General features: G+C 36.3%; 2 protein-coding genes across 2 annotated transcripts; both read right to left on the reverse strand.

Moving 5' to 3' along the window:
* LOC114541015 lies at positions 1–6952 on the reverse strand. The gene is made up of 7 exons (XM_028561007.1): positions 6738–6952; positions 3449–3532; positions 2526–2759; positions 1988–2263; positions 1232–1524; positions 366–687; positions 1–40 (listed from the first exon to the last, which is right to left on the reverse strand). Exons 1-7 carry the CDS (start codon positions 6865–6867, stop codon positions 12–14), a joined length of 1368 nt encoding a protein of 455 aa, XP_028416808.1. The 5' UTR covers positions 6868–6952; the 3' UTR covers positions 1–11.
* Positions 6951–17550, reverse strand: LOC114539929 (peroxidasin-like). The gene is made up of 10 exons (XM_028560392.1): positions 17464–17550; positions 15169–15230; positions 14525–15013; positions 13688–13920; positions 12694–12923; positions 11739–11956; positions 10505–10669; positions 9777–10096; positions 8611–8827; positions 6951–7837 (listed from the first exon to the last, which is right to left on the reverse strand). The coding sequence occupies exons 2-10, from the start codon at positions 15218–15220 to the stop codon at positions 6951–6953; spliced, it is 2811 nt and encodes a 936-aa protein (XP_028416193.1). The 5' UTR covers positions 15221–15230; positions 17464–17550.
* Positions 17551–22954: the final 5404 nt, after the last annotated feature.

Here is a 22954-nt window from a genome sequence, read left to right on the forward strand (position 1 = left end):
CCAACTCATGATCAGACAATGTTGTTTTCATCGGGACAAGCTGAAAGAAACAAGAATTCGTAGGCGTAAATTCAAACTTCTATTTTGATGAAATTCGTAGATAATAAACTAATGTTACAACCACATATTGTAACCAAGGCGTAAGAAAATGTTTTATTCAAACCCTTACGGCTTAGTCACGACCGAGGACGAGGGAAACTTTTTTATGGTACATGCAACTTTAAATGAATTTTTTAAGGGTTCACAACAGCTAGTGGAGAAACCATTCCGCGCCCGCTCCCACTTTCTTTACCTGCCCTAACACCCTTCTTGAAGCATACTGTCTGATAAGGCAAAAGAGCGTTATTCAAGTAATTTTTGCTTACCAATCTTCACTTTTATTTTGTCATTGGATAGGTCAACAATGTCAACAGCTCCATCTCCATTTAGGTCAACAAATCTCACTTTTCCATTTGGCAATGCGATGTTATAAGGTGGGGTGAATTTGTCATCTCGTTTCCATTCACATCCGGTATTGATGGCTGCTCCTTTCTCAGAGGGGCCTTTTCTCCAGACAACGTCAGATAATCCATCCCCATTTACGTCGACAAACTTAACTCCAAGTTCATCTGTGTTTGTTGGTATAGTGTACTTTCGTACACGAATCCAAAGATATCCATTGTTTATGAAAGTAGCTTTTAACACTCTCTGAAAAAAGTTTTAGAGATTTAGATAAGATTGTCGATGATAAATTGGTGGTGGTGATAACTTATTACTTATTAGTCATGCCCATTAACGGTCCTTTTTATGAATCGAAAGAAGCTAAACATATTACAGTCGATAGAATGATATAAATTATTGTTCTGCTCTTGTTGAATATTTCTCATTGAAATTCGTAGGTAATCAGGGTCAAAGTGTTAATATCAACTAAATAATCAGGATGCTGAACTGAACTGAATTATCATTCCCTGCATTTCATATTTTCATTATGATTTCCGCACTTGAAAAACCTTTATTTTTTGTAATTTAAATTATTATTCATATGTACTATAAGTTGAGAGACACTATGATCTCAGATCAGCTGGTTTTGTAACACCAACGTAACCATATATGCTGCCATAATTAATTTAATGCTTTTTTTACTTATATCGGTCCAAATATCATACAATTCGCACAATTACTCAATAAAATTATTGATTTTATTACACTAATTTCGTAAATATACCCTGCCCAAAACGTCACGTCGTACTACCTGTGACTCAAATTTTCTGTGGTATACTAAATCAACTTTGCTATCACCGTTGAGGTCAACAAATCTTCCTCCAATCATGTTAAAAGGTGGAGTAAATTGTGGAGACCAAATCCATGTTTGACCATTATTAATGTATGCGCCTTTTTCTATAGTGAAACGGTCCAGCTTTTTATGATAAACGATGTCATCCCGGCCGTCTCCGTTCAGATCAGCAAATTTAGCGCCCTCGTTTCCATGGTCATCGGCTATATGGTATGGAGGCGTAAATTGTGGTGCCGGCGCCCAACCCTTTCCTATGAATAAACGAGATGTGAACATTATTATTATATAATTATTGTGGCTACCTCATGAAATCATCTGCTTCACTTGAAATAGCGGGGGTTGTTGCATGCATATTTATCGGGACAATCTGGTATAGTATTGTTCTGGTCCCGTGATATGTTACTCGCTATTGGCTAGTATTGACGGCCAGGAGGTAGTTAATCGGCTGAGGCGCATTGTTCTAGATACGCTTGTGTGGGCGTTCCTTTTTCAAAGCAAAAGAGTTATACGAAAAAAAGTTGAAAAACTTATTTTCACTATAATCAATTACTATTACGCGTAAAAAATGGGTAATTCTAGGTTATCTTTCTTCGATTCCAATGATTCGCATACAAACTTTCCAATCTTTGCAATTTCGCGGTAATCTTTCCCCGTGCACTGATTACTGTTTCTGGTTTTAAAGCAATTTAAATAAGAGAATTACTATTGGATTACCAGTGTTGATGAATGCTCCCTTTCTTTCTTTCCCTTTGAGAGAAAGATGATACACGAAGTCCATAAAGCCATCGCCGTTTAACTCAACAAATCTGGCTCCAGAATCTCTCACCCCATCAGAAGTGATAGGATATGGCGGGATAAAGTGTCGAGCTGGCCGCCAACCTTCGCCTGTATTAATGTAAGCACCTCTGACTTGCTTTTGTGTTCGACTGTTCCAACCGTGATACACCACGTCTATTTTTCCATCCCCGTTCAAATCAACAAAGCGTGCGCCTGAAAAGTTATTTAGGCAGATTTAGGAAGAGGAAGTAAAAATGGCGCCAAAAATGGCGTGATTTTCCTATAAATGGACATGCCACGCCATATATTCGGCATTTTTACGACGTGTTTAATTAACCTCCACGTCGTGCAATAATTCGTGGCCTGCTACGAACGACGCGGCTTGATTTGAAAACGCACAGTCCACGGAGTATTTTTTATTTAGGGGTGCCGATTTTGGGGTCTAGAATAAATTAAGCACCATTTAAACGTTTACCTAAATCTTTTCTTTCATGAGACGAGATAGCATGTGGTGGTATAAATTTCGGCTCGGAAATAAACTTTTCCGCGACAGGATCGATTAGGTACGCTCCTTTTAACACCACTCCTTTGTTTGAAAAATGATATGCGAAATCGAGATTACCATCTCCATTCAGATCGACAAATTCTGATCCTTGGCTGGGAAACTTTAAGGATTTCGATGAATCTCCCAAGTCTTCCGACCACCCTCCTGAAATATTTGAAGCAAGCGTTATCACATATTGTTGAATTATTGAATAATAATTGCAAAGCATATGGTTTGCGTTAAATCGTATGTGTCGTGAGTCATATGGAACCTGCTGTTCAAAAGCCGATTAACTTAACCCTGGGTTAAAGCAAATCTTTGCATGAACTTTTCAAATCGCTTGTTTACGATGTTGAATATCTTTTCCCATAAATATTGTCTGGACTCTGGAGTGATATAGAAGTCGTTTTTGAAGAATTTTGAAACAAACCGCGGCTCAGAAGCAAACAAACCAAAACAGTGGGGAAACTTTCACCAAGAGTAAGCGTATATAAGCGAACCACTGGCTCCATGCAGGTGCATTGCTGGTGTAATAGAATATTTTTATGTATGTGAATTCAACCAATGACCTATTTTAAGACAGAAATGTGGACTATTTCTAATAGGTAAAAATGACGACAATTACGACTGCATTTAAAATATATTAATCAGACATCTCCCGTTTTTTACGCATCGTTTTACGCCGGATTTTCGTATTTCTAAATAATGTTTTTCCATGAAAACCTGACAATATGATTGCAATTTAGAGCGGTAGTAATTTATTCTGACTTCTCGTGGAACGCCACTGGTTAACCGATAAACAATTAAGATGCACTCTGAAAACGTTATAAATGCCGATTTCCAATAACACTTACTCTTACAGCTCTTTGTCGTCTTTGGACATCTGCAAACACATTTTCCGCTCATTTCGTCCGTTTTGGCCCTCCCAAGAAGGCATTCTAAAGAGTTGGAGAATTAATTTAAAGTGAGTGATCGAGCTTTAGGGCCACTCGAAAGCGAGTTATTATGGAACAAGAAGTGAAATTTCAAGTTTAACAGTTTAAAATAATTTAGACCGATATTTGATCTATATTAGATATTCCATCCATATTACAGTATACTGTCCAGAAATAACCTAACAGCGACACAGCGTATAAGTTTTCTAATGGAAGAGATGTCAGATAATTCTACTCTTTAAGCCAAGTGTTGGCGATTCAGAAAGATGCCAGAATGTTTGGATTATACCGAACGTGGCACGCTAAACTTTCTTGATCTTCATGAATTTTTAGGGACCAAAACACGAATGAGCTTAACTTTATTACAAGTATTTATCAATATCAGCAATTGATTGATGAGCCTACAAGAGAAACTGACTATTCGAAAACCTTAATTGATCACTTCTATTCCAATAAAAGAGAAAATATTGTTTTAGCAGGAGTTTCTAAAATATCTATTAGTGACCACTACTTAATATTTGGTATAAAAAAGTTTCCATCTTTGAAGGCCGAGGAGCATATTATCGAATTTCGTGATTTCAAAAATTTTAACGAAGAAAATTTTCTTCGCGACTTAATATCTTTACAAACTCTCGATCTAACAAATTATTCCAATCCTAACCAAATGTGGTGTGTTTGGAAAAAAAATTTTACGAAAATTATTGACAATCATGCTCCGCTCAAAACACGTAAAATTGGAAAGAAGCGTACACCATGGATAACTAAGCAAATTATTCATCGCAAGAGGCTAAAGAATTTCTTAAAGAAAAAGGCTTGTAAAACTAAAAGTGAAAGCGATTGGCACGCTTTCAAATCTGCTAGAAACTCGTATAATAAATTGATCAAAGCATCTATTCAAAAACATTACACAACAGAAATTCATAAAAAATCAAGGAAATGCAAACCTCACCTGGAAATCGATCAATAACTTAATTCATAAATCGAAAAAATCTACAAATGTGAGTGAAATTTGCAATAAACATGGTGATACAATTGACACAAATGATTCCTGACGCTTTTAATAATCATTTCACAGATCTAGGTAAAATCTTATCGCAAAAAATTCCACCAACTTCTATTCTCCCAGATACCTACATCAGAGAATCAACACAGGAATTTACTTTTAGTGAGATAAGTGAATTAGAAGTCTTTCAATTGTTGACAACAATTCACTTAATAAGGCAACCGGAATAGATAAACTTCCAACAAAACTTGTCAAATTAGCAGCCCCGTACATTACTAAATCACTTACTGCAATATTTAACAGGTCTATATCAACTGGAATATTCCCTTGCGAATGGAAAGTTGCCAGAATTACCCCAATTTACAAAAGCGGTGTTAAATCTGATATGGATAATTATAGGCCTATATCTGTCATTTCAATAATTGCCAAAGCAATGGAAAAACTTGCATTTAACCAACTTTATTCATATCTACAACAATCAAATCTTTTAACAAATTCACAACATGGTTTCAGACCTCTCCACTCAACTGTCACTGCATTACTAAAAATGACAAATCAGTGGTATCGAAATATGGATGAAGGCTTGATCAATGGAGTTGTTTTTCTGGACTTAAAAAAGGCATTCGATACCGTTGACCATAATATATTACTTAAAAAATTATATCTTTATGGGGTGAGAGGTAAAGCCCATGATTGGTTTAAGTCGTATCTAACAAATCGTATCCAGTACTGCCAGGTTAATAGTAAATTATCTGGGCCACGTACAATTATTACTGGCATTCCGCAGGGCTCAATACTCGGTCCTCTATTATTTCTTATTTATATTAATGATCTTCCTAATAGCCTACAAAATGTGGACTGCGATATGTTTGCTGATGATACTCAAATAGGAACTGCAGGTAGAGACATAAAATCAATTACAGAAAGCTTAAACACTGACCTGGCCAATATTTCAGACTGGATGTCAGCCAACAAATTAAGTTTGAATAAGAGCAAAACTGAGTACATGATAATTGGTTCTCGCCATAATATTAAAAAGTGTGCTTCCGATTTACTGATTGAAATTGAAAACACGCCTATTAAGCGAGTTAGCACCACCAAATCACTGGGTCTGATGCTCGATGAGACCCTGACTTGGCATTCTCAAGTAGAACTCATTACGAAGAAAGTGAACAGGAGTTTTTATGTTCTGAGACGACTTCGAGAGTTCTCAGACTTGAAAACTCTTGTTACAGCTTATAAAACCTTGGTCCAACCACACTTTGACTATTGCTCACAAATATGGGGATGCCTTGGAATTACGTTGCAAAATAAACTGCAACGCTTACAAAACAGGGCAGTCCGTATCATTACAAAGCGTGGTTATGACTATAGGTCTGTAGACATACTTAATGAACTTGAGATACCAAATTTGAGTGTTAAAAGAAATAACCAATTATGCACTACAATGTATCAGGTAAAAAATAGCTTAGTTCCTGACTATCTCATTGACCTTTTTACGAAAACAAACGCGGTGCATGACTATCAAACTAGACAGGCTGAGCATAATCTTCTACCACCTAAGCCAAATACAAATTTTGGTAAAAAATCCTTTTCATACAGAGGTGCAGTGGCTTGGAACAATTTAACATCTAATCAAAAAAACTCTGAATCTATAAAGTGTTTCAAAAGTAACTTGCTAACTAGTAATATGTCTTAGTGTGATAATTGTGATGAACAACTTAATAATTAGTAATATGTGTGATAATTGTAATTTTCACTTCCTCCTATATTCTATTATTTAATACTTGTATATAACTTAATCTTATTTTTAATTATAGACGTAAATGCACGGCCTATTGGAAGATCACTTTTCACTCTTGTAAATATTTCTTTCTTAAACCATTGTGAAATAGTACCGTGGATAAATAAAAATTGATAATGATAATATCGTTTACTATCCGTTGCCTTCAGAGTCGCCGTTGTTCAGTAAATCGTAAGGCCTCTATTATTCTGGTGCAATCGAAGTGAAAATATGACTGTTTTTAGCCCGCTATAATCCGGACAAAAATGATCCACACTCTGTAAACTAATTTCAAGTTGAGTGAAAAATTATTGAAAAATTTACTTTCAATATCTTTTGCGCGTATAGAGCTCGAGCTTTTTAGCGCTTAAGACTTAGCGTTTAAGTTTTCAAGATTAGTTTGATAAATCAACGTTCCTTACCTTTCCACGCACAGAGTGACATCCCCTCAATTGAATCACATACACGCCTACGCTCGTCGACTGACGATTTGAAAGCATTTTCTTGAATGGAGACGATATTTTTAAGATTGTCGCAATAAATACGAGACATGCTGGATTTTTCAATTTCTTCAACCTGGCTTTTTGTAAATATTCCAGCTTCCTCGTTCTCGTAAAAGTAGCGATCACCGTCTCTCAATTTCCCCTAAACTGCTTTCCCACAAGATGACGAAATGTTGGACCAACAACTGAATCATTCACCGGGGTCTCTGCTATTCCTGCTACCCACAATTCGACTAATTCGGGGTTATCGTTGTAAAGATCACTTAAAATACGCCTGTTCTCTGGATCTTTTATTTCATTCTCGGTCTCGTTAAAACTATGCGCGCTTCTGAGTCCACACAAAACCCTAAATGCATTATATCCAGGCAATCCATGATCCCGAGAACGCTGTATGTTTAATGCTGCAAGATTTTCACCATGCCCACCGTCTCGTTCGAATAGATGGTCAATGATCTCAGGTGACAAATGCGTGTCCACTTTTTCAGATATATTTCCGACAAGTCCTAAAAGTAATGGCTCCACACCATGATTGTTAATCGTTGTGCTGTTAAAGAATAATAATCGTAAATTTATCGGTGGCATGATAGAGTTGAAACTGGGGTCAAGCATATCAAACTTTGATCTGATCATGCTGTGTCCCAGTCTGTACGCGAGGGTAAATACATTGAATATGCTGGGACTGACAGATTCGTTGTGGCCTTTGTATTCAGAAATACCCTCGTTTCCGAGAAGAATCGGCAGGTAGTCTTTATAGGTAATTTTTTGTATTTCAGCTCCGATAATTTTTCTGGCTTCCTGGAATATGACTTCGCCATCCCAATGAGGATTTATCTTCGCCAGTATCTTAGCAACGCGGTTGTGTTCACGAAGCCACAACGTATGGAACGCTGTTAATCCTTGTTGGTCATTCGGACGAATATCACCGGCTACGAAGCAAGTCTGCACGCAAGCTGATCCTTTCGCGCTAGTATCCAACGGAAGCAAGTCACCTTCTGACGTGAGCAACAGTCCTTCGTCATCTAAAGAGACGTGTTTATCGTTAAAGCTTGGGCGAAGAAGTTCAAAGTTTGAGCTGAACTGAATTGACAGGTTAATAAGAAAATTTCCAGGATTTCAGAGGAAAATCTTGGTAAAAATATGATTAATTATGATGCTATGTGGAATTACAACTGATTGCAAGATGATACTTGCAAAAAGTTCAATTGATACAATTGTATAAATATCGCCGCAAAATATCGATCGTAGTTCGCAATAACGGTATATCTGTTATGCGTGGTTCAGACGATCCAACTTTTTCGGGTCTGATTCACCTCTGACGTATGGAATGTAATCATTATTATTATTATTAATCGAATGTTTATACAGGATGAATCGCTTCAGTTCAATGAAGTACTTTTATCAATGCGAGTCCTATAAAATCTGTTATTGATAAAGCAGTATTGATTCAGAATTAGCTTTAGTCGATTAGCTGCACATATACATACATTGCAAGTCGACAGACAAATAAAACATTAATAAAAACTCAAAAGTGAATTAGATCCCACAAAATTGGAAAGTGTCAACAGACCTATATATCTATCTCAAAAAAAGGATGTTCTGCATAGAATTGGCGCATGTTGTGATGTTCCAATTTCAAACTGCCTATCTTTTAAAAAAAGACCTGATATCGAAATAAAACCTAGTAAGATCAATTAAGTTTGAATAAATAGTTTACACCTTACTCGTGCAATTCCCGGAAAGTTGTTTGTCGATAGCTAGTAATGCTCCTATGTGTCTCCGTTGCTCCTCTTACCTGTTGACCGAAAAACTTTTCCTTCTTCGTCCAGTATATATTGTCCAGTCCAACCTGTTGTTACGTATGATGCTTCACGAAGAAACTTCCACTCGTTGCCCCAGAGATTACTAGAACTCACGCCTTCACGGACGTATAGCTTATGTTCAGAATCAACGGCGTAGACATCAGAATCGCCGCCAATTTCAATTTGTTTCATCTTTCCATCAATTGGAACCTATTGGTTGGTAAGAAAAAAATATGAAAAACAATTCGTTGCCGAAGTACATTACTGTACAAAATGGACGTACAAAATTGTTGCTCTTTCAGAATATCGTTGAATATTGCGAGCAACGATTTCAAGGAATCGTGCTTCCGTTATGCTATGCAAATTACTGCTTCTTTTTAATAAGTCCATGTTTTCATTGCAATAATTCCATTCACTTGTACATCAACTTGCGCCAACTATGTTCTGATTACAATGTAACTGAAATCCTTATTTAACTTATTCCAGTCAGTTTTTGCAGGAAATACAAAATAATATAAATGCTTTATAGATTCTTTCCATTTGTCAATTTCTTGACACAAGGAAAACAACAGAGGATTTCCGCATTGAAAGAATATTGAAAAAGAATATATCATGAAAGCTTTTTAAAATTTGTAGCCAGATTAATACAAACTTTTATGAACTGTGTTTATCTCTTAACACCCTAAAACTGATGCCAATCTCTTAATACCCAAAAACTAATTCATAGTTCTGGGGTTATCCCAGTGAACGATTATAGAAGAGGAATTCGGCACCTTTTTTAAATAAAGTTGACCTTCATATGTTTAATTTAAAATATAGAAAAAATAACTCATTTTTTGCTGTAAATTTCAAAAAGTATTAGTAACCCTTTCTTTGCAATGAGGAATTTTAGAAATGCCTACTGTAATTTGGAACGGTATTACCTACTGATGGTCATTCTGAGGGCCGTACCTAGACCACTTAATTGGAGAAGGGGGTGTGTATATTTATGTTTACACGCTATAAGAACAATAGAGTACAAAAGAAATCAGACGGGCATAAGATGAATATATGAACATACACTCCGAATTTAAGCCTCTGGCCACGGCCCTGACCATTCCCTGAAAAGTTATCAGTAAAAATCATGAAAAATGGGAGAGTTCCCTTTAGTTCAACATACCCAGCTCTTTGCAATGCAATTACCCTGACGGTTGACAACTTCAAGATGGTAAACAGAACCATTAAAGGCAACTCCCCAGCATCCCAGTCGCCCACAACTGATGTATTTCGATTTGGGAACACTCATTCTTTTCCAATTTGTTCCAAAAACTTTAAACGGTACTATTCCCGAACGGCAGACAACGTCGTTTCCTAACGTTACTCCAAGAACCACTCCTTCAGGCCCTGAATCGATTTGCTGAAGTTTAATCCCAGGAATTACTTCGAAGCCATCCTTTCCATGTCGCACGGCATTCTTATCTTTATCCACGCCCCATATACCTTGAAATGAAGAGAACAAGAAGACATTAAGAGGGATAATTCTTCATAAACATAGAAATTTCTTTTCAAACAATTAAATCTCAAATTATTTGCCATATTTCAAAAATTGCATAGCGAGCTTCCTTAATCTGGAGTATGAAAATTTTTGTTCAACACCGTTTGCGACCCATCATCCCTGGAGGGCTTATATTTCCTCGGATTTACATTAAGAAATCCGATTGTCTGTATAAGATGTGTATTTTTTGATTCTATGAAAATGATTTAGATACGGCAATAATTTCTTCCAAGCACTCGAAATCCTTCAAAATAGTAACATATAATGGAATAAAAGCATCCCCTCGTATTTGCTAATGTGAAAACCTCGTATTTGCGTATTTGTGAAAATCTCGCGTGCTTCTTTCTACTCACCTGCCCCTCCGACACTGACATGTTTCAGATCAAATTCTGTCTCCACCCAAATTTTGTCTACCCTTAAACGGTATGTCTTGCCATCTCTTCCAATTGCGAACACCGCACTTCTCATGCCAGTGTCAATTTTTTTCATGCGAGGTCCCTCGATTTCAATCCACAAGCCTGCAATATGGTACGTAAATTATTCATCGAGTAAATTTACAACAAACAGTATCTCAAAAATACGCAATTTTATTTCCCGAGCCAGCGATTTCTTCTCGAGAAGGAAACAAGGGCCCATGGGATAATCCAAACCGAAATCCAAATTTTTCGTTTAAAATTAATTATGTATCATAATAGTCGAAAACTTTGGTTTTCACGTAGTACGAGATTGACTTGAATTTTTGGAATGACTAAAAGTCAAACCTTGACTTACTAATTCCGCCCGCAGACTTTAATGATACACCTGGGTATGCAAATGCAAAATTGAAGTTTATAGCCATTATGTCGTGGACGTTGCGCGTTTTAGTAAGTTTTGCGCATGCATTATAGAGCGATATATGTATTATGGACATTATAGAATTACAGTACAATGTATGGAAAACTACGGTCAATACTCTGTGCGTTCGAGAACTAAAGATCTACTTTGAAGTGTTTTTGTTGACAAGAGCTTCGGGGGGTGGGCCTAGCACTTGTGCAAATTATTGCATGACACATGAAAACTGCCAAAAATAACCACTTTGTTTTGTAATGGATTAGTGCTCGATCCACCCCTGAGAGATTCATAAGTGTAGCAGTTTCTCTCTTAAATTGTGAATTTTTCAAGTATAGTTTCCGTTGTAATAATTATGAAACTACAATTCACTGATTTCTTATAGGGACGTTCTCGAATTTTTTTACTGTCACAGTAACGGGGTACAGCCCGTAATGTTCACAAACGCTTTGTGTACATGACTCCGTCTATTCAATTTCCTAAAATATCGAGAACTTTTAGAGTATTTGATTTGCTATATATTTAAATGAATGCGAGAGAGAGTTTATTTTAGAGAAATACAAAACATGCGAAATTTAAGTAATTTTGAAAAAACTGGTCTACTCATTGTTATGAGCAGAACCGATGCGCAGAAGTGACTTTACCCCTCCCCCCCTTAAGTACAGTAAATTAACAGCGAGTTTGAGATAAGATGAACAGTGGAGTGATTTATCGATGGAAGCAGTTTCTTTAGATAAACACAATTAACCATAGACTTACTTCTTTTGTCTCTTAAGTCGTCACTTGTCGCCTTGGATGATCCATAAATCTGGCTACCATCGATCACGCCTGTTACGTCGTTGATCTGTTCTCTATGCTTCGGGTAATCGTTTTGTTGACACATTGCTGCAGATCTTACCAGCTTGATACAAGGGTGATTACCTAATGGCTGGATTGGATAACATGGCGCATCGTAGTTATCTTCCGAACCATCACAGCTGCAAGAGAATAGGATTGCTTTTTGGAAAATAATAATTATATGCTTATGTGGTCATTATACAATTTGGAACACTTTTTGTGTATTTGACATTACCGGCTCTACCCGCATGGTAATCAGATTTATGGAATGGGAGTTTAGAGGTATTCCCAAAAGCTTCAGTTGACTGATGTAATATTATTTAAAATTTGGTTCAGGAGGCTGAGCTAATAAGGTTAATGAGGTTTCTGTTTACTCAAAGACTACTCTGAGATTGCACATATGTACACATGTCCTATAATATTTCGAAGTATATTTATAAATATGTACTACAGATTAAAAATTTAATTATTTTAAAGTACTTAATCTATTGTCTGGAAGAAAAGTCTGTATATAGCTATTGTGGTGGCACGTGAAAGCTATGTTTCTGCTTTTTCCTCTCCGAACGAATTGTCAACTTAAAAACTTTGGACCTTCCAAATACTTGGGTTCGGGATCCTGTGGAGGTCTGTGGTTAATGGGTCACATGAAATTTTACTAGTTACTCAGCTCCTACAGACTCCGAATTCCAAAAAGGTGTACTGCCAAACGTTTATCAATGTGTTTTCTACCCACTTGTTTACATTATTTGACTGCAAATTATTGCGTCAGCATCCGTGACTTCCGCCTTTCCCCATCTAAGATTTTACTTCCGACTGGCGTTTGTGAATCAAAAGCGTCGTATTTTAAACTCATATTATGTAAAGTATATACACATACGTCTTTGCCAGGCATTTCTCAGCTCCCACTTCTTCAGCAGAAAGAGTCAAATCATGATCCATAAACTGACCAAACTGCATCATTAGTGGTGTTAGTTCAGGATCCGTTGAGCTGGCTACTTCATCTTTTATGTACTTATCAGTTACCTCAAAGGGCGAGGGAAGTGGAGGCGCATCAGGTTGATAAGGAAAACCGAAAGGATCGTTTAAGCCGTCTGCATCATAATAAATCTATATGTAAAAAAATATATATTTAAAAAGATAATTTTATGTAATCTTGTGCCTGTCTGCCTGCATGCTCATTAGAATATGGTTTAATTAAATGTCTAAAGGTTTATGCCCATGATCCAATTGCGTTCGATCCAATTCACTTCTGTTGGATGTTTTACAGTCTGTTGTCTTGTAATCTAATGAGATTTTACAACCTTGTGAGAAATACACGGCAGGTTACGCACCATAATTATGTCAGAATACATTTTATGCCGCAACAATGTGGTTGGAAAAGAGACCCGGAACCGAGAAAAATAACTACCTTATGAGCAACGCTATTATCATACAGATTAGAGATTGATTTGACTTTGGATGAGTGATTGAAACTGATGCAAAAAGTAACCTTAACAATTATTTTTTTAAGCTATTCGGAAAGGCTTTTCACGGAATGCGTGATGCATCATATTCCATAATGGGGAACATTGTTACCTAATAATTCTGGGGTTTTTTCGAATGGTATGGGTGTTTTCAGTGACGTACGGGAGACGATAAATGGGGATGAGGTGGGGGCAGCAGATATGCTTATATATTCATGTTAACAGACCTGTAAAGACAATGCATTTGAAAAGAAATTAATCTTGCACAACATAATATTCATGTACGCCACTGGGTGTTTTTATCAGCCTATAATCAGATCAGCGGTCATACACGACCAAAATTTTGGTAGTGAAATAAAATGTGCTTCAGATATAAGTAAAGGTATTTTTGAAGTTGTGTCTTCTTACCGCAGGCAATAGCCGCTCCAACTGTATTCCCGCTCCTCCAGATACAGGCAGTTTGAGGTTGCTGCATTTTCCGTCCAAACGGCGGTATTTCGCTTTCTTCAGGCAAGTCACAGGTTTCGTAGCGATTGCGCAGTTCGCCTCTTTTTCTAAACTTGTAATGATCGTTCTCGAGAAAAGTTCATGTATTTGTAGAAAAGCAAGAACAGCACCTTTTTCAAAGTTTTCCTCTTTTTCTATTAATAAAATTACATTAAATTTTAAGATAAGTATGGTTAAAAACAGCCTAAAAATATAAATATTAAGTCCCATCTATGTCTAATGAGAGACATAGACAAACCTCCTTAACGAACGGTTTTGTAAAAACATATTATCAAGCCAAAATAATTTTTTCTAACATATTCATCTTTTCAATTCATGGCAATCGCCTGTGTGCGTTTTATTTCCACTAACACACTGTAACTTATTACACTTTTAGCTAAAACCTAAGGAAATAATATTAATTCATTACTCAAATTAATCTAGTGATCATTGAACAAAGGAATAAATTTAGCTTTTCGTTTAACTGAAATTACTTATTTGAAATAACTTGGAATAATTCACTCGGAATTATTCAGAATTGAAAGATGTGGTAGAATGTTGTGGTAGGGGCCACGGGAGATCCTTAACTTAGGGGACAAATATTCATATATCTGTGTTAACAGACGATAGAAATTCATAATTTGAAGAGAAATTATAAATGTTTCTTTTTCAATTGTACGTTTTTACCGTCTCCCCCCCCTCCTTTAAGAAGCCCCCGCAGCCTTTTGCGTGGTCTTTAAAATCATTCAAAAAACTTACCAATTTTTTCAATGATAGTTTCGTGGACTAATTCAATCGTTTTTTCGAGGATAGCCTCAGCTTCCGAAATTTCGTGAACTGGATCACCCTCAGCTATTTGTTGCAGCAAAATATCCAAAGCTGCTGGAACAAAAGCTGGCGGCGGTGGAATTCTTTTATCTTTTCCAAGCTCCTTGTGGACTTCGTTTATAGCATCGAATGCAAACTGGTCCCCATAGTGCGTGGGCAAAACAAAAATCTTTACTTCTGTTGTGGCTACTTTGCTCAAGTGTTCTGCCGTGATTTCAAATTCTAACCCGTCCAAATTATTACCGTCTTCGAGCAATTCAAGGTGTCCTGTATCTGGATCGATTCTGACGAGGGAATTTTGCGTATCGATACTGTACTCCGTTCCATCTGGGGCGTCATCGACTGTAATTTTACCAATACCTTCTCTGGTATAGTTATTTGTTAGAACAATTGCGTATTTATCGTGGGAAAATTCAAAGCCTATAACGGAAGGATTGTACGATTTCAAAGAGCGGTTTTAAAAGATGCAAAATTTAGGCATAGTAACGGTAATATGCAATACTAAATAAAAATTATCGAAAATGGAGGATGGTTTTTTGTATTAAAATGGTCAAAAAACTGCTGAACAGTTTTACCTTCAACGCCGATAACCGCCCAACAAGTCAAAATAATTTGTACGAGCTTCATCTGAATAAACCTAGAATCGACAAAGCGAGTGTCATTGGATTATTGGTTTTAGGCGTTTTAGCTTATAATTGATAAAATAATGACGAAAAAATAAAGGTATTTGCTGGCTATTTCAGGGCTGCATTGATCATCACATTGACGGATGTATTAAAGGAAATGGAACCAAAGGTGTGACTAACTTTAGGACGATAATTGGGGGGGGGGGGTTGGGTGAATATTCATATATTCAGTCCTACCTCGTGGATTTCTATTGTAGGCTATTATTTAAAGATTCTTTTTTACAGCATGAATGCGATCAGATTGTGATTAAAACGGTCAGGTAATGCAGTGATGCAGAACTGATCATAATGAAATTCAGCAATGATGTAAAATTGCAATACAGATGAGTACAAGTCGCCTCGTTAAAGTAATGAAGTTGCACAGTCTTTAAATGGTAATAAATCGCTACGCTTCTTCTGGCGAATTCGTCGTTTGATGCAGACGAATATGGGTATTAGGTAATGTGGTTTATTTGAAACATTTTTATTGGGTTGAAAATGTTTGAAATAAAGTGCTTCCGGAGCACAACTCATTCGAATGAACTATTTAAAAACTTGTAATAGCTTCTACTTCATATGTCCCCGTTTGTTGATGATTTTACCGCCAGTGAACATAAAAACCTTCTCATTAGGAACCGATAAAGAACTTAATAACTAATAAGCATATTAAAGCGCGCGAATTGACAATTTATTTTTGTTTCGGAGGTCTCACCTGCAACCATCTGGAACAAATTGGCCAATGATAAAAGAATAAAGTCGCTTCGCGCGAAAAATATCGCTAATGGAAAACCGGCTTTAGACTGAGAAAACTGAGATTGTTTTCAGAATAAAACCTTATATGATTATTAATTTTTGTATATACATATATAACGCCAGGCCTCTATATATACCTCTTGGGGTGCTATCCCTCTGGGGAAATACCGTACCGTGCCTTATGTAGGCAAAATTAGGTAGTAATGGCACTAAATCCGATTATGTGAGTGATTTTTGGTAACATTAAGTTTTAAATTTTTTTTTACTAACTATCAGATTCAAAATTCGATTTTCATTTCTATCAATCAAACGAATTAATTGGAATTATGTTCAAAACTGAAATACACATTGATTCTTTACACGTATTTATGTGGGATGCAAATTTATGCAAAGCGTCTAAAACGTCTACAACGTCACACTTAATTTACCGAATCAGTAATTATGAGTCAATGTTATATTTTAATAACAAGCAATTTTTTAAATCATGTCAAATTTTTACAAAGAATTCCTAGCATGGTAAACTGACAAATTAAAACTGAAGTTTAATTTGGTTTTTGCAAAACTATAGTACCATTCAGTTTGCACGACGCACGCTTGCCAAAAAAGCGATGTGTGTAAAATAAGTACAGTATTGAAAACATCTTTAGAAGTCGCCGCAGCCTTTTAAACGACAACATAAAGGCGATATGTGTGAGTGTGTCACTTTTAAAAGGATGCGTGAATTTTTGCGTAGAAAGTGCATAAACGTAAACAGACATGAGCTTTTAAGGCATAATTATTTTGAGGCCGCAGATATGCGTAAACTATATACGCGGCAATTGACAAAGTGCCAGATTAAACAAAAACCTGAACTGCGTAAGAATAGATCACGCTTAGAGCTAGGCAAGGAAAAATTCAGATTTCACTGTAGACGGGACTACATATAAAATTATAGACACAGTTGATTCAGTCAGTCAGCGCATTCCTATAATATACTCCGGAGTATCTGAGTCACGGTTGTTTCAAAACAGGCCGTGCTGGGTAAACATATAAATACTAATCCAAAATTCTCTGCACAAGTCCTCGTAGCGTTGCAATGCAGCGTCTTACCTCATAGCCCTCGAGGAACCGACTAATGTTGATGAGGCTGAAGCTTCGACGAGATTTCAAGTGCAGATTACGCCCAAACATACATTAACCGCGTAGGCTAATTCGTATGCTACACCATGAAATAATATACAATTACTCGCTAAAATGCTACTCGTCTTGCCGTTTTTATTTCCTAGCCATGTTCTGAAGACAAGTCTTAAGTGCTCTGTCTAAGTAATTAATTAAACTCAACCGGCCAAGCCAGCTACACATTCGCATACATCAATGATCACTACACTGTACCTATATATATAGGTCGTGCTGTGCCAAACATGAAAAAGAAATGAATAGTTAGACATATCATAATACTGTTAGAATGCTTACCAAAAGTTTTTACAATTTGAAGACCACTTATATCTTGATCGTCGCCAAACCTAAAATGAGCAGATTTGGAATGACTTTCCGATTTTGTGTAATTTACCGATGCTTGAAATGACTTTCCACGTTGTGGAAATGATATTGTTAATCGCTTAATTGCCGGAAACATAATGGGTTCTGCTACACTGAGCTCTTATATCCTATATAAAAAATAAACTTTAATAGCATGTAGATTAGCCATAAACAAAAAGTGTTACGATAAGATTATTGTTTATCTGCTATTAAACGCGCACTTAAACTGACGTCGGAACTATACCCTTTGGCAAAATTCAATGTTATTTGTTATCTGCTGAACAAAGACAGGACAGAGTTTTTGCGTAGGTTTATACATATTAAATATAAACACCTTCTACATGTACTTATATAACCTCAGGCAAAACAACATTTAGTTTATTTTTGGACAAAAACATTCATCTAATACAATCATGATAAACACAATCCTTCTGGGGCCTGTTGCTCAAAAGCCGGTTAGCTTAACCCAGGGTTACAGCAAATCTTTACATCGGTTTTTTTAAATAACTTGTTTACAAAGTTGAATATCTTTTGTCATAAAATATTTTCTGTACCGATAGAAGTCATATTTTCTAAAGTTTCAAAACGAACAGTGGTTCAGAAGCACATAATCTAAAACACTGGATTAAAATTTAACCCATGCAGGTTTCCCGGGGTTAGCGCTAACCTAGCTTTGAACAACTGGCCCCTGGGATCATTCAAGATTGATTTTAAAATCGTAAATTACAAATTGTGATCATTCTTCACTTGACAAATACCAAATGATTGCTGTATACCGGATCAATTGCACTCCAGTCAATGCTAATTCTTCAACCATTTTGAGCATAATCATATGAAGCAAAAATGTTAGTTCTTAATGTTATTGAGATTTAAATACTTTTGTTATTAGATATTTGCCGTTAGGACTCGGTTAAACGCTCTGTGTGGACGTCCATTAATTTTAATCCTCAACACATCAAGAACCTCATCAACAACATCATGGAGTTTTTAGCTTTATCATGCAACTAAACGAATATAACAGAGAAATAATAAAGGCACAAATAAATAACTGAGAGAATAACAAACAGTAGAAAGTGCTTTTAAGCTCTATATAGTGAGAGAAAATTTTTAACAATTCAAGAGTGCAGTTTCCTACGTATTTACAAGGTAATATATATATATGCATGATATTTTAAAAACACAGAAATAAACAACATTCCGCTGTTACTCAGTCACTCGTTTAATTACTGGTAGATGTATAATTAAATATATGGGCGCTTTTGCTAGGTAGACCTTTAACTTGGCGCAGGCATTGCGTGCGTCCTGTGAATGCGGTACTCAAACAGGATTCGCTTGAAACGTCATGATAAAGCATGCACTTAACTAAGCCAAATATAATTAAACTAAATATAATTATATGATAAGATAAAATGCATAAAAGGGGGAAATTATTCGAGCATTTAAAATCCCACCATGCAGAGCCTTCGAAATGAATATAAATAACTTTAGTAACTTAGCCATAATATCGCCGTGGCGGTTTACCATTTTTATATAATACACGTGTTCAGGTGATACATGCAACAGTGAAGCTAAAAAACTGCACCTAAATCAGTGAAAAACCTACAGCTTCCAGTTAATTCTTTGATGTTTTTACAAACACACGTTATTCCGCGCATACACACACATTTCGCGGTCACTGGTTTAAATATTGGTAGATATAATGGTATAATTATAGGGACACTTTTTCAAGGCAGACCTTAAACTTGGTACATTGCGTGCCTCATGTGAATGCGGTACTCAGAAAGCATTCGCTTGAAACGTCATGATAAAGCAACTTAACAAAGCCAAATATAATTGAACTAAATATAATCATATAATGATATAAAATGCATAAAAGGGGGAAATTATTCGAGCATTAAAAATCCCATGTACTAGAGCCTTCGAAATAATATAAATAACTTTATTAACTTATAATATTGCCCTGATGCATGGTTTAGCATTTTTATATAGAACTGAATGACACATATAAGCATGCGACAATGAAGCTACATAACTGCACCTAAATGAAAAACATATACAGCTTCCAGTTAACTCTTTGTTGTTTTTATGAACCATTAGGAATTGCATCCCCTATAATTATTATGTTAAAGAAGCAAATGCGAATAAATCTGTGTATAAATAGAATTATAGCATACAAATGCATTTGTTATATACGTGCTGTGTATTTTAATTAAATGAGATTCATTCGTAGTCAAGGAAAAAGTGAAAAAATGTTGCCCGCTTATTGTCATATATAATAAATAAAACAGAAACGCAGCCGAAAACCAAAAAAACAATGTTTTCTCAAGCTTGTCAAGCGATGAAATTCAACTTTTAATACAAAAAAAAAAGATTCAGAAAACAATCGGAAGTCAACAAAAAATGTAGTGGACGAAATCTCCGCGGCTGATTTAAAGACTGCCTCGCGGAGCAAATGTGACCATTCAGTTAGGCGGAGCAAATGTGACTATTCAGTTTTACAAGAAATGACATTTTACAGTTATATTGTTTGTTAGAGGTTTAATCGTTGGCTGCATGCGAAGGCTTGAGAAAGCTTGTTTGGTATATTTTAAACTTAATGAGATGATAAACCTCATTGAACTTCATTATCATCTCATCTATTATTATTCTTGTATGTTTGCATGGTGACATCAATATATAAGCAAATTTTGAAATTCAAATTAGCTGCGAACTTATGGCTGGAATATGACAATTTCCATGTACAATCAACAAAAACGATTTGATAAAACTGTTCGATCTTTTGTATTTACAGAGCTTAGAATGCATTTTATCTCCCAATGGGAACAAACTTTATGTTTTAGGTTAATTAATATAATATGCTTCGTATAGCTATGAAATATTTTAAGCAACTTCTGTCACATTACAGCCGCTATGCGACTAATTTGAATTTCAAAGGAGTCAGTTTTTTTATTCACCCTGTATATTGTTCGAATTGCATTCGAAGCAACCAAGCTGAGACGTTAAGGGCCGATTACATGAAGCGCGTTATCCCGACCTAGCCTGCATGGCAGGCGGTCCCTAAATTCGGGCAAGGCGACAACGGCGAAAGACTGCCTGGCGGTTTTGGCTATGTTTTTTGTCAAACGCCCCTTTTCAGTCCCAGCGCAATTAGCCAATCCACAAACAGTTAATATTATAATAGGAAAACTGTAATATATAACTAACAACTGGGATATATTATTTACCGGCTGTAAGTTTATTTATGAATCGAAGTCCGGTTTTTCGATATATTAATATAATTATTTAAGATTTCAAAAGAAACAACAAAGAACGTTTAAACCAGGACAAGAGGTAGAAAAGCCAGTGTGGAAAATGTAAATGCCACTGTTGTTGTTTGTGCATGAGGCGACAGCTGAATAAATGTCTGACTCTGTCTTGTATATAACGTCGGAGAATTTGTGCATCATATATTATTTATATATTTATAAATACACGCTATGTGAGTGTAGCAGTAATTCTTTTTTCCCAGTGAATTTGCCTGGCATCTTAGATAGTATAGTGAGAATCCTAAAGCCAGTTTTCCACTAACAAAATTTTTCGCACGAATCGACATTTTACTCTTGTTTCAGAGCTCTCAACTGCAACCATCTGGAACAAATTGCTCGAATACAATGGAATAAAGTCGCATCGCGCGAAAAATATCGCTAGTGGAAAACCGGCTTTAAGAATCTGTTTGCGTTTCGACTTTTGAAAATTATTGATTTAGTTTTAGAAGAGCGGAGCGAACGCAATCGACAATAAATTCCGCCAAGACCAGACGCCAACAAATTTAAAAGTTATATATAAAAAAAAAAATATTTACTGTTGATTGACAGCAGATTAGACTCGCAGCCAATCATCAATTCCCGTCCACCAGTGGACGGGTTTGCAAAATACTTAGCCAAACCCGGCAGGCGGTCTTTCGCTGACGTCGCCTTACCCGAATTTAGGGACCGCCTGCATCGGTTGGCCAGGGCGAGTTGTGACATGGGATTACATGGAAAATGTTACATAATTATACTTAAAATTTCTAAGGTTAATTTCTAATACTCAAGAATATCCTTGCCGTATCTTTAACTTATCATCTTTCTGCCGCTCTAAATACTCATCACGATCTTCGGCGTCTTCGATTGGTGTGATACTCTCTGGGCCAAAAAGTGTTGTATCTTCGGAATACTTGGAAGCCAGAATTACCCGTACTGCCTCGTATTGTTTATTTTTGTCAGCATTTAAGTCTGTATTATTAAATTCCATTTGTGTTTTATATTCTATAAGTACATCAAGTAAACTCCATTTAACTTCGTTGCTGTCTGCATTTTTGTCGTTTGCGTTTTCTCTTTGCAGTACTGTTCATATTTCTTTTCGCTATCATGAATACATGTAAATCAACTGACAGAATAATCCATGCACAAGTCAGATTTCTTGCGCTCTGGCGCTCTTGCCGGGTAACTCGCCAAAATGCAATTATACATGGCGAGAAGTGTCCCACCTAAGCGAGTTACTCGGCAAGCGAAAAGCGGGATCCCGCCTAAGCGGGACAACTCGCTTGCCATGTTATCGTAACGTTATTATAATAGGGAATAAGTATACGAAGCGGGTCAACTCGGCAAAGCGAGTCAATTCGCTTAGCCAGGAAAACTCGTCCATGCATGTAATCGGCTCCTTAACCTAGGCTCCTAAACATGCTGGACATTTTCGCCACTGAATCTTCGGACGAAGCCCCACTGGTTGAGACGAAGCCCCACGCTGCTCCTTGTTACGCTGAACATTTGCAACCAATTCTCTTATTCTTTACCTATATTTTTTTCAATTCACATCGAAATCCTTCAACAGCGATTGGTTCATTTAAACCATTTCATGATAAAATTGTAACCGCAAATGGCTTCCCTAGCTGAAAAATTGCTAGGGCTTGCAATAGTGAGAGGCTACTGCCGCTTAAGTGATCGGAACATAAGAGATCGGAACATTTTCGCCACAATGTCGAGCCAACTTCGGAAACACGAGATTTTACGAAGATAGGCAGTGTGATCAATCCATTATATGGTATAGATTTTGCAGCTCAGTGGATATGCAATCCATATTTCCAACAATAAAAGTTTATTGTGAATAATTTTTATGCATGTAACAAACAAGGGGGAATTTCGTTTCCAATTAGCAAGTTTTTTTACATTTTCAGTAACCCAATCAGCATGCATAAATTTTGATAAATAGTACCATATATAGCTACCATTTTACATGAAGTATTAAAAATTTAGGCATCCTGATTGGCTTTGCCAGAAAAATGTAAACAAATGTGGCGATTAGTTTGAAACGAAATTCTTCCTTGTTCAGGTAACACGAATAGTTTAGTTTTTGTTCAAAAGCAAACGTAAACCGCAAATATTTTGACAATTTTTTTGTACAATAA

The sequence above is a fragment of the Dendronephthya gigantea genome, unplaced genomic scaffold (assembly GCF_004324835.1).
Source record: "Dendronephthya gigantea isolate DGI-Jeju-01 unplaced genomic scaffold, DenGig_1.0 000003F, whole genome shotgun sequence".
In the NCBI taxonomy this organism is placed as follows: Eukaryota; Metazoa; Cnidaria; class Anthozoa; order Malacalcyonacea; family Nephtheidae; genus Dendronephthya; species Dendronephthya gigantea.

Excerpts from the sequence above, each read along its gene's own strand:
- LOC114541015 (XM_028561007.1), bottom strand. The coding sequence starts at position 6,867 with ATGTCTCGTATTTATTGCGACAATCTTAAAAATATCGTCTCCATTCAA. Across the intron at positions 2,264-2,525 it reads TCATGAAAGAAAAGATTTAG|GCGCACGCTTTGTTGATTTG; the intron begins GTAAACGTTTAA and ends ATAACTTTTCAG. Across the intron at positions 41-365 it reads CAAAATAAAAGTGAAGATTG|CTTGTCCCGATGAAAACAAC; the intron begins GTAAGCAAAAAT and ends TGTTTCTTTCAG.
- LOC114539929 (XM_028560392.1), bottom strand. The coding sequence starts at position 15,220 with ATGAAGCTCGTACAAATTATTTTGACTTGTTGGGCGGTTATCGGCGTT. Across the intron at positions 12,924-13,687 it reads TGGAGCGGCTATTGCCTGCG|ATTTATTATGATGCAGACGG; the intron begins GTAAGAAGACAC and ends TTTTACATATAG. Across the intron at positions 10,097-10,504 it reads TGTCAGTGTCGGAGGGGCAG|GTATATGGGGCGTGGATAAA; the intron begins GTGAGTAGAAAG and ends CTTCATTTCAAG.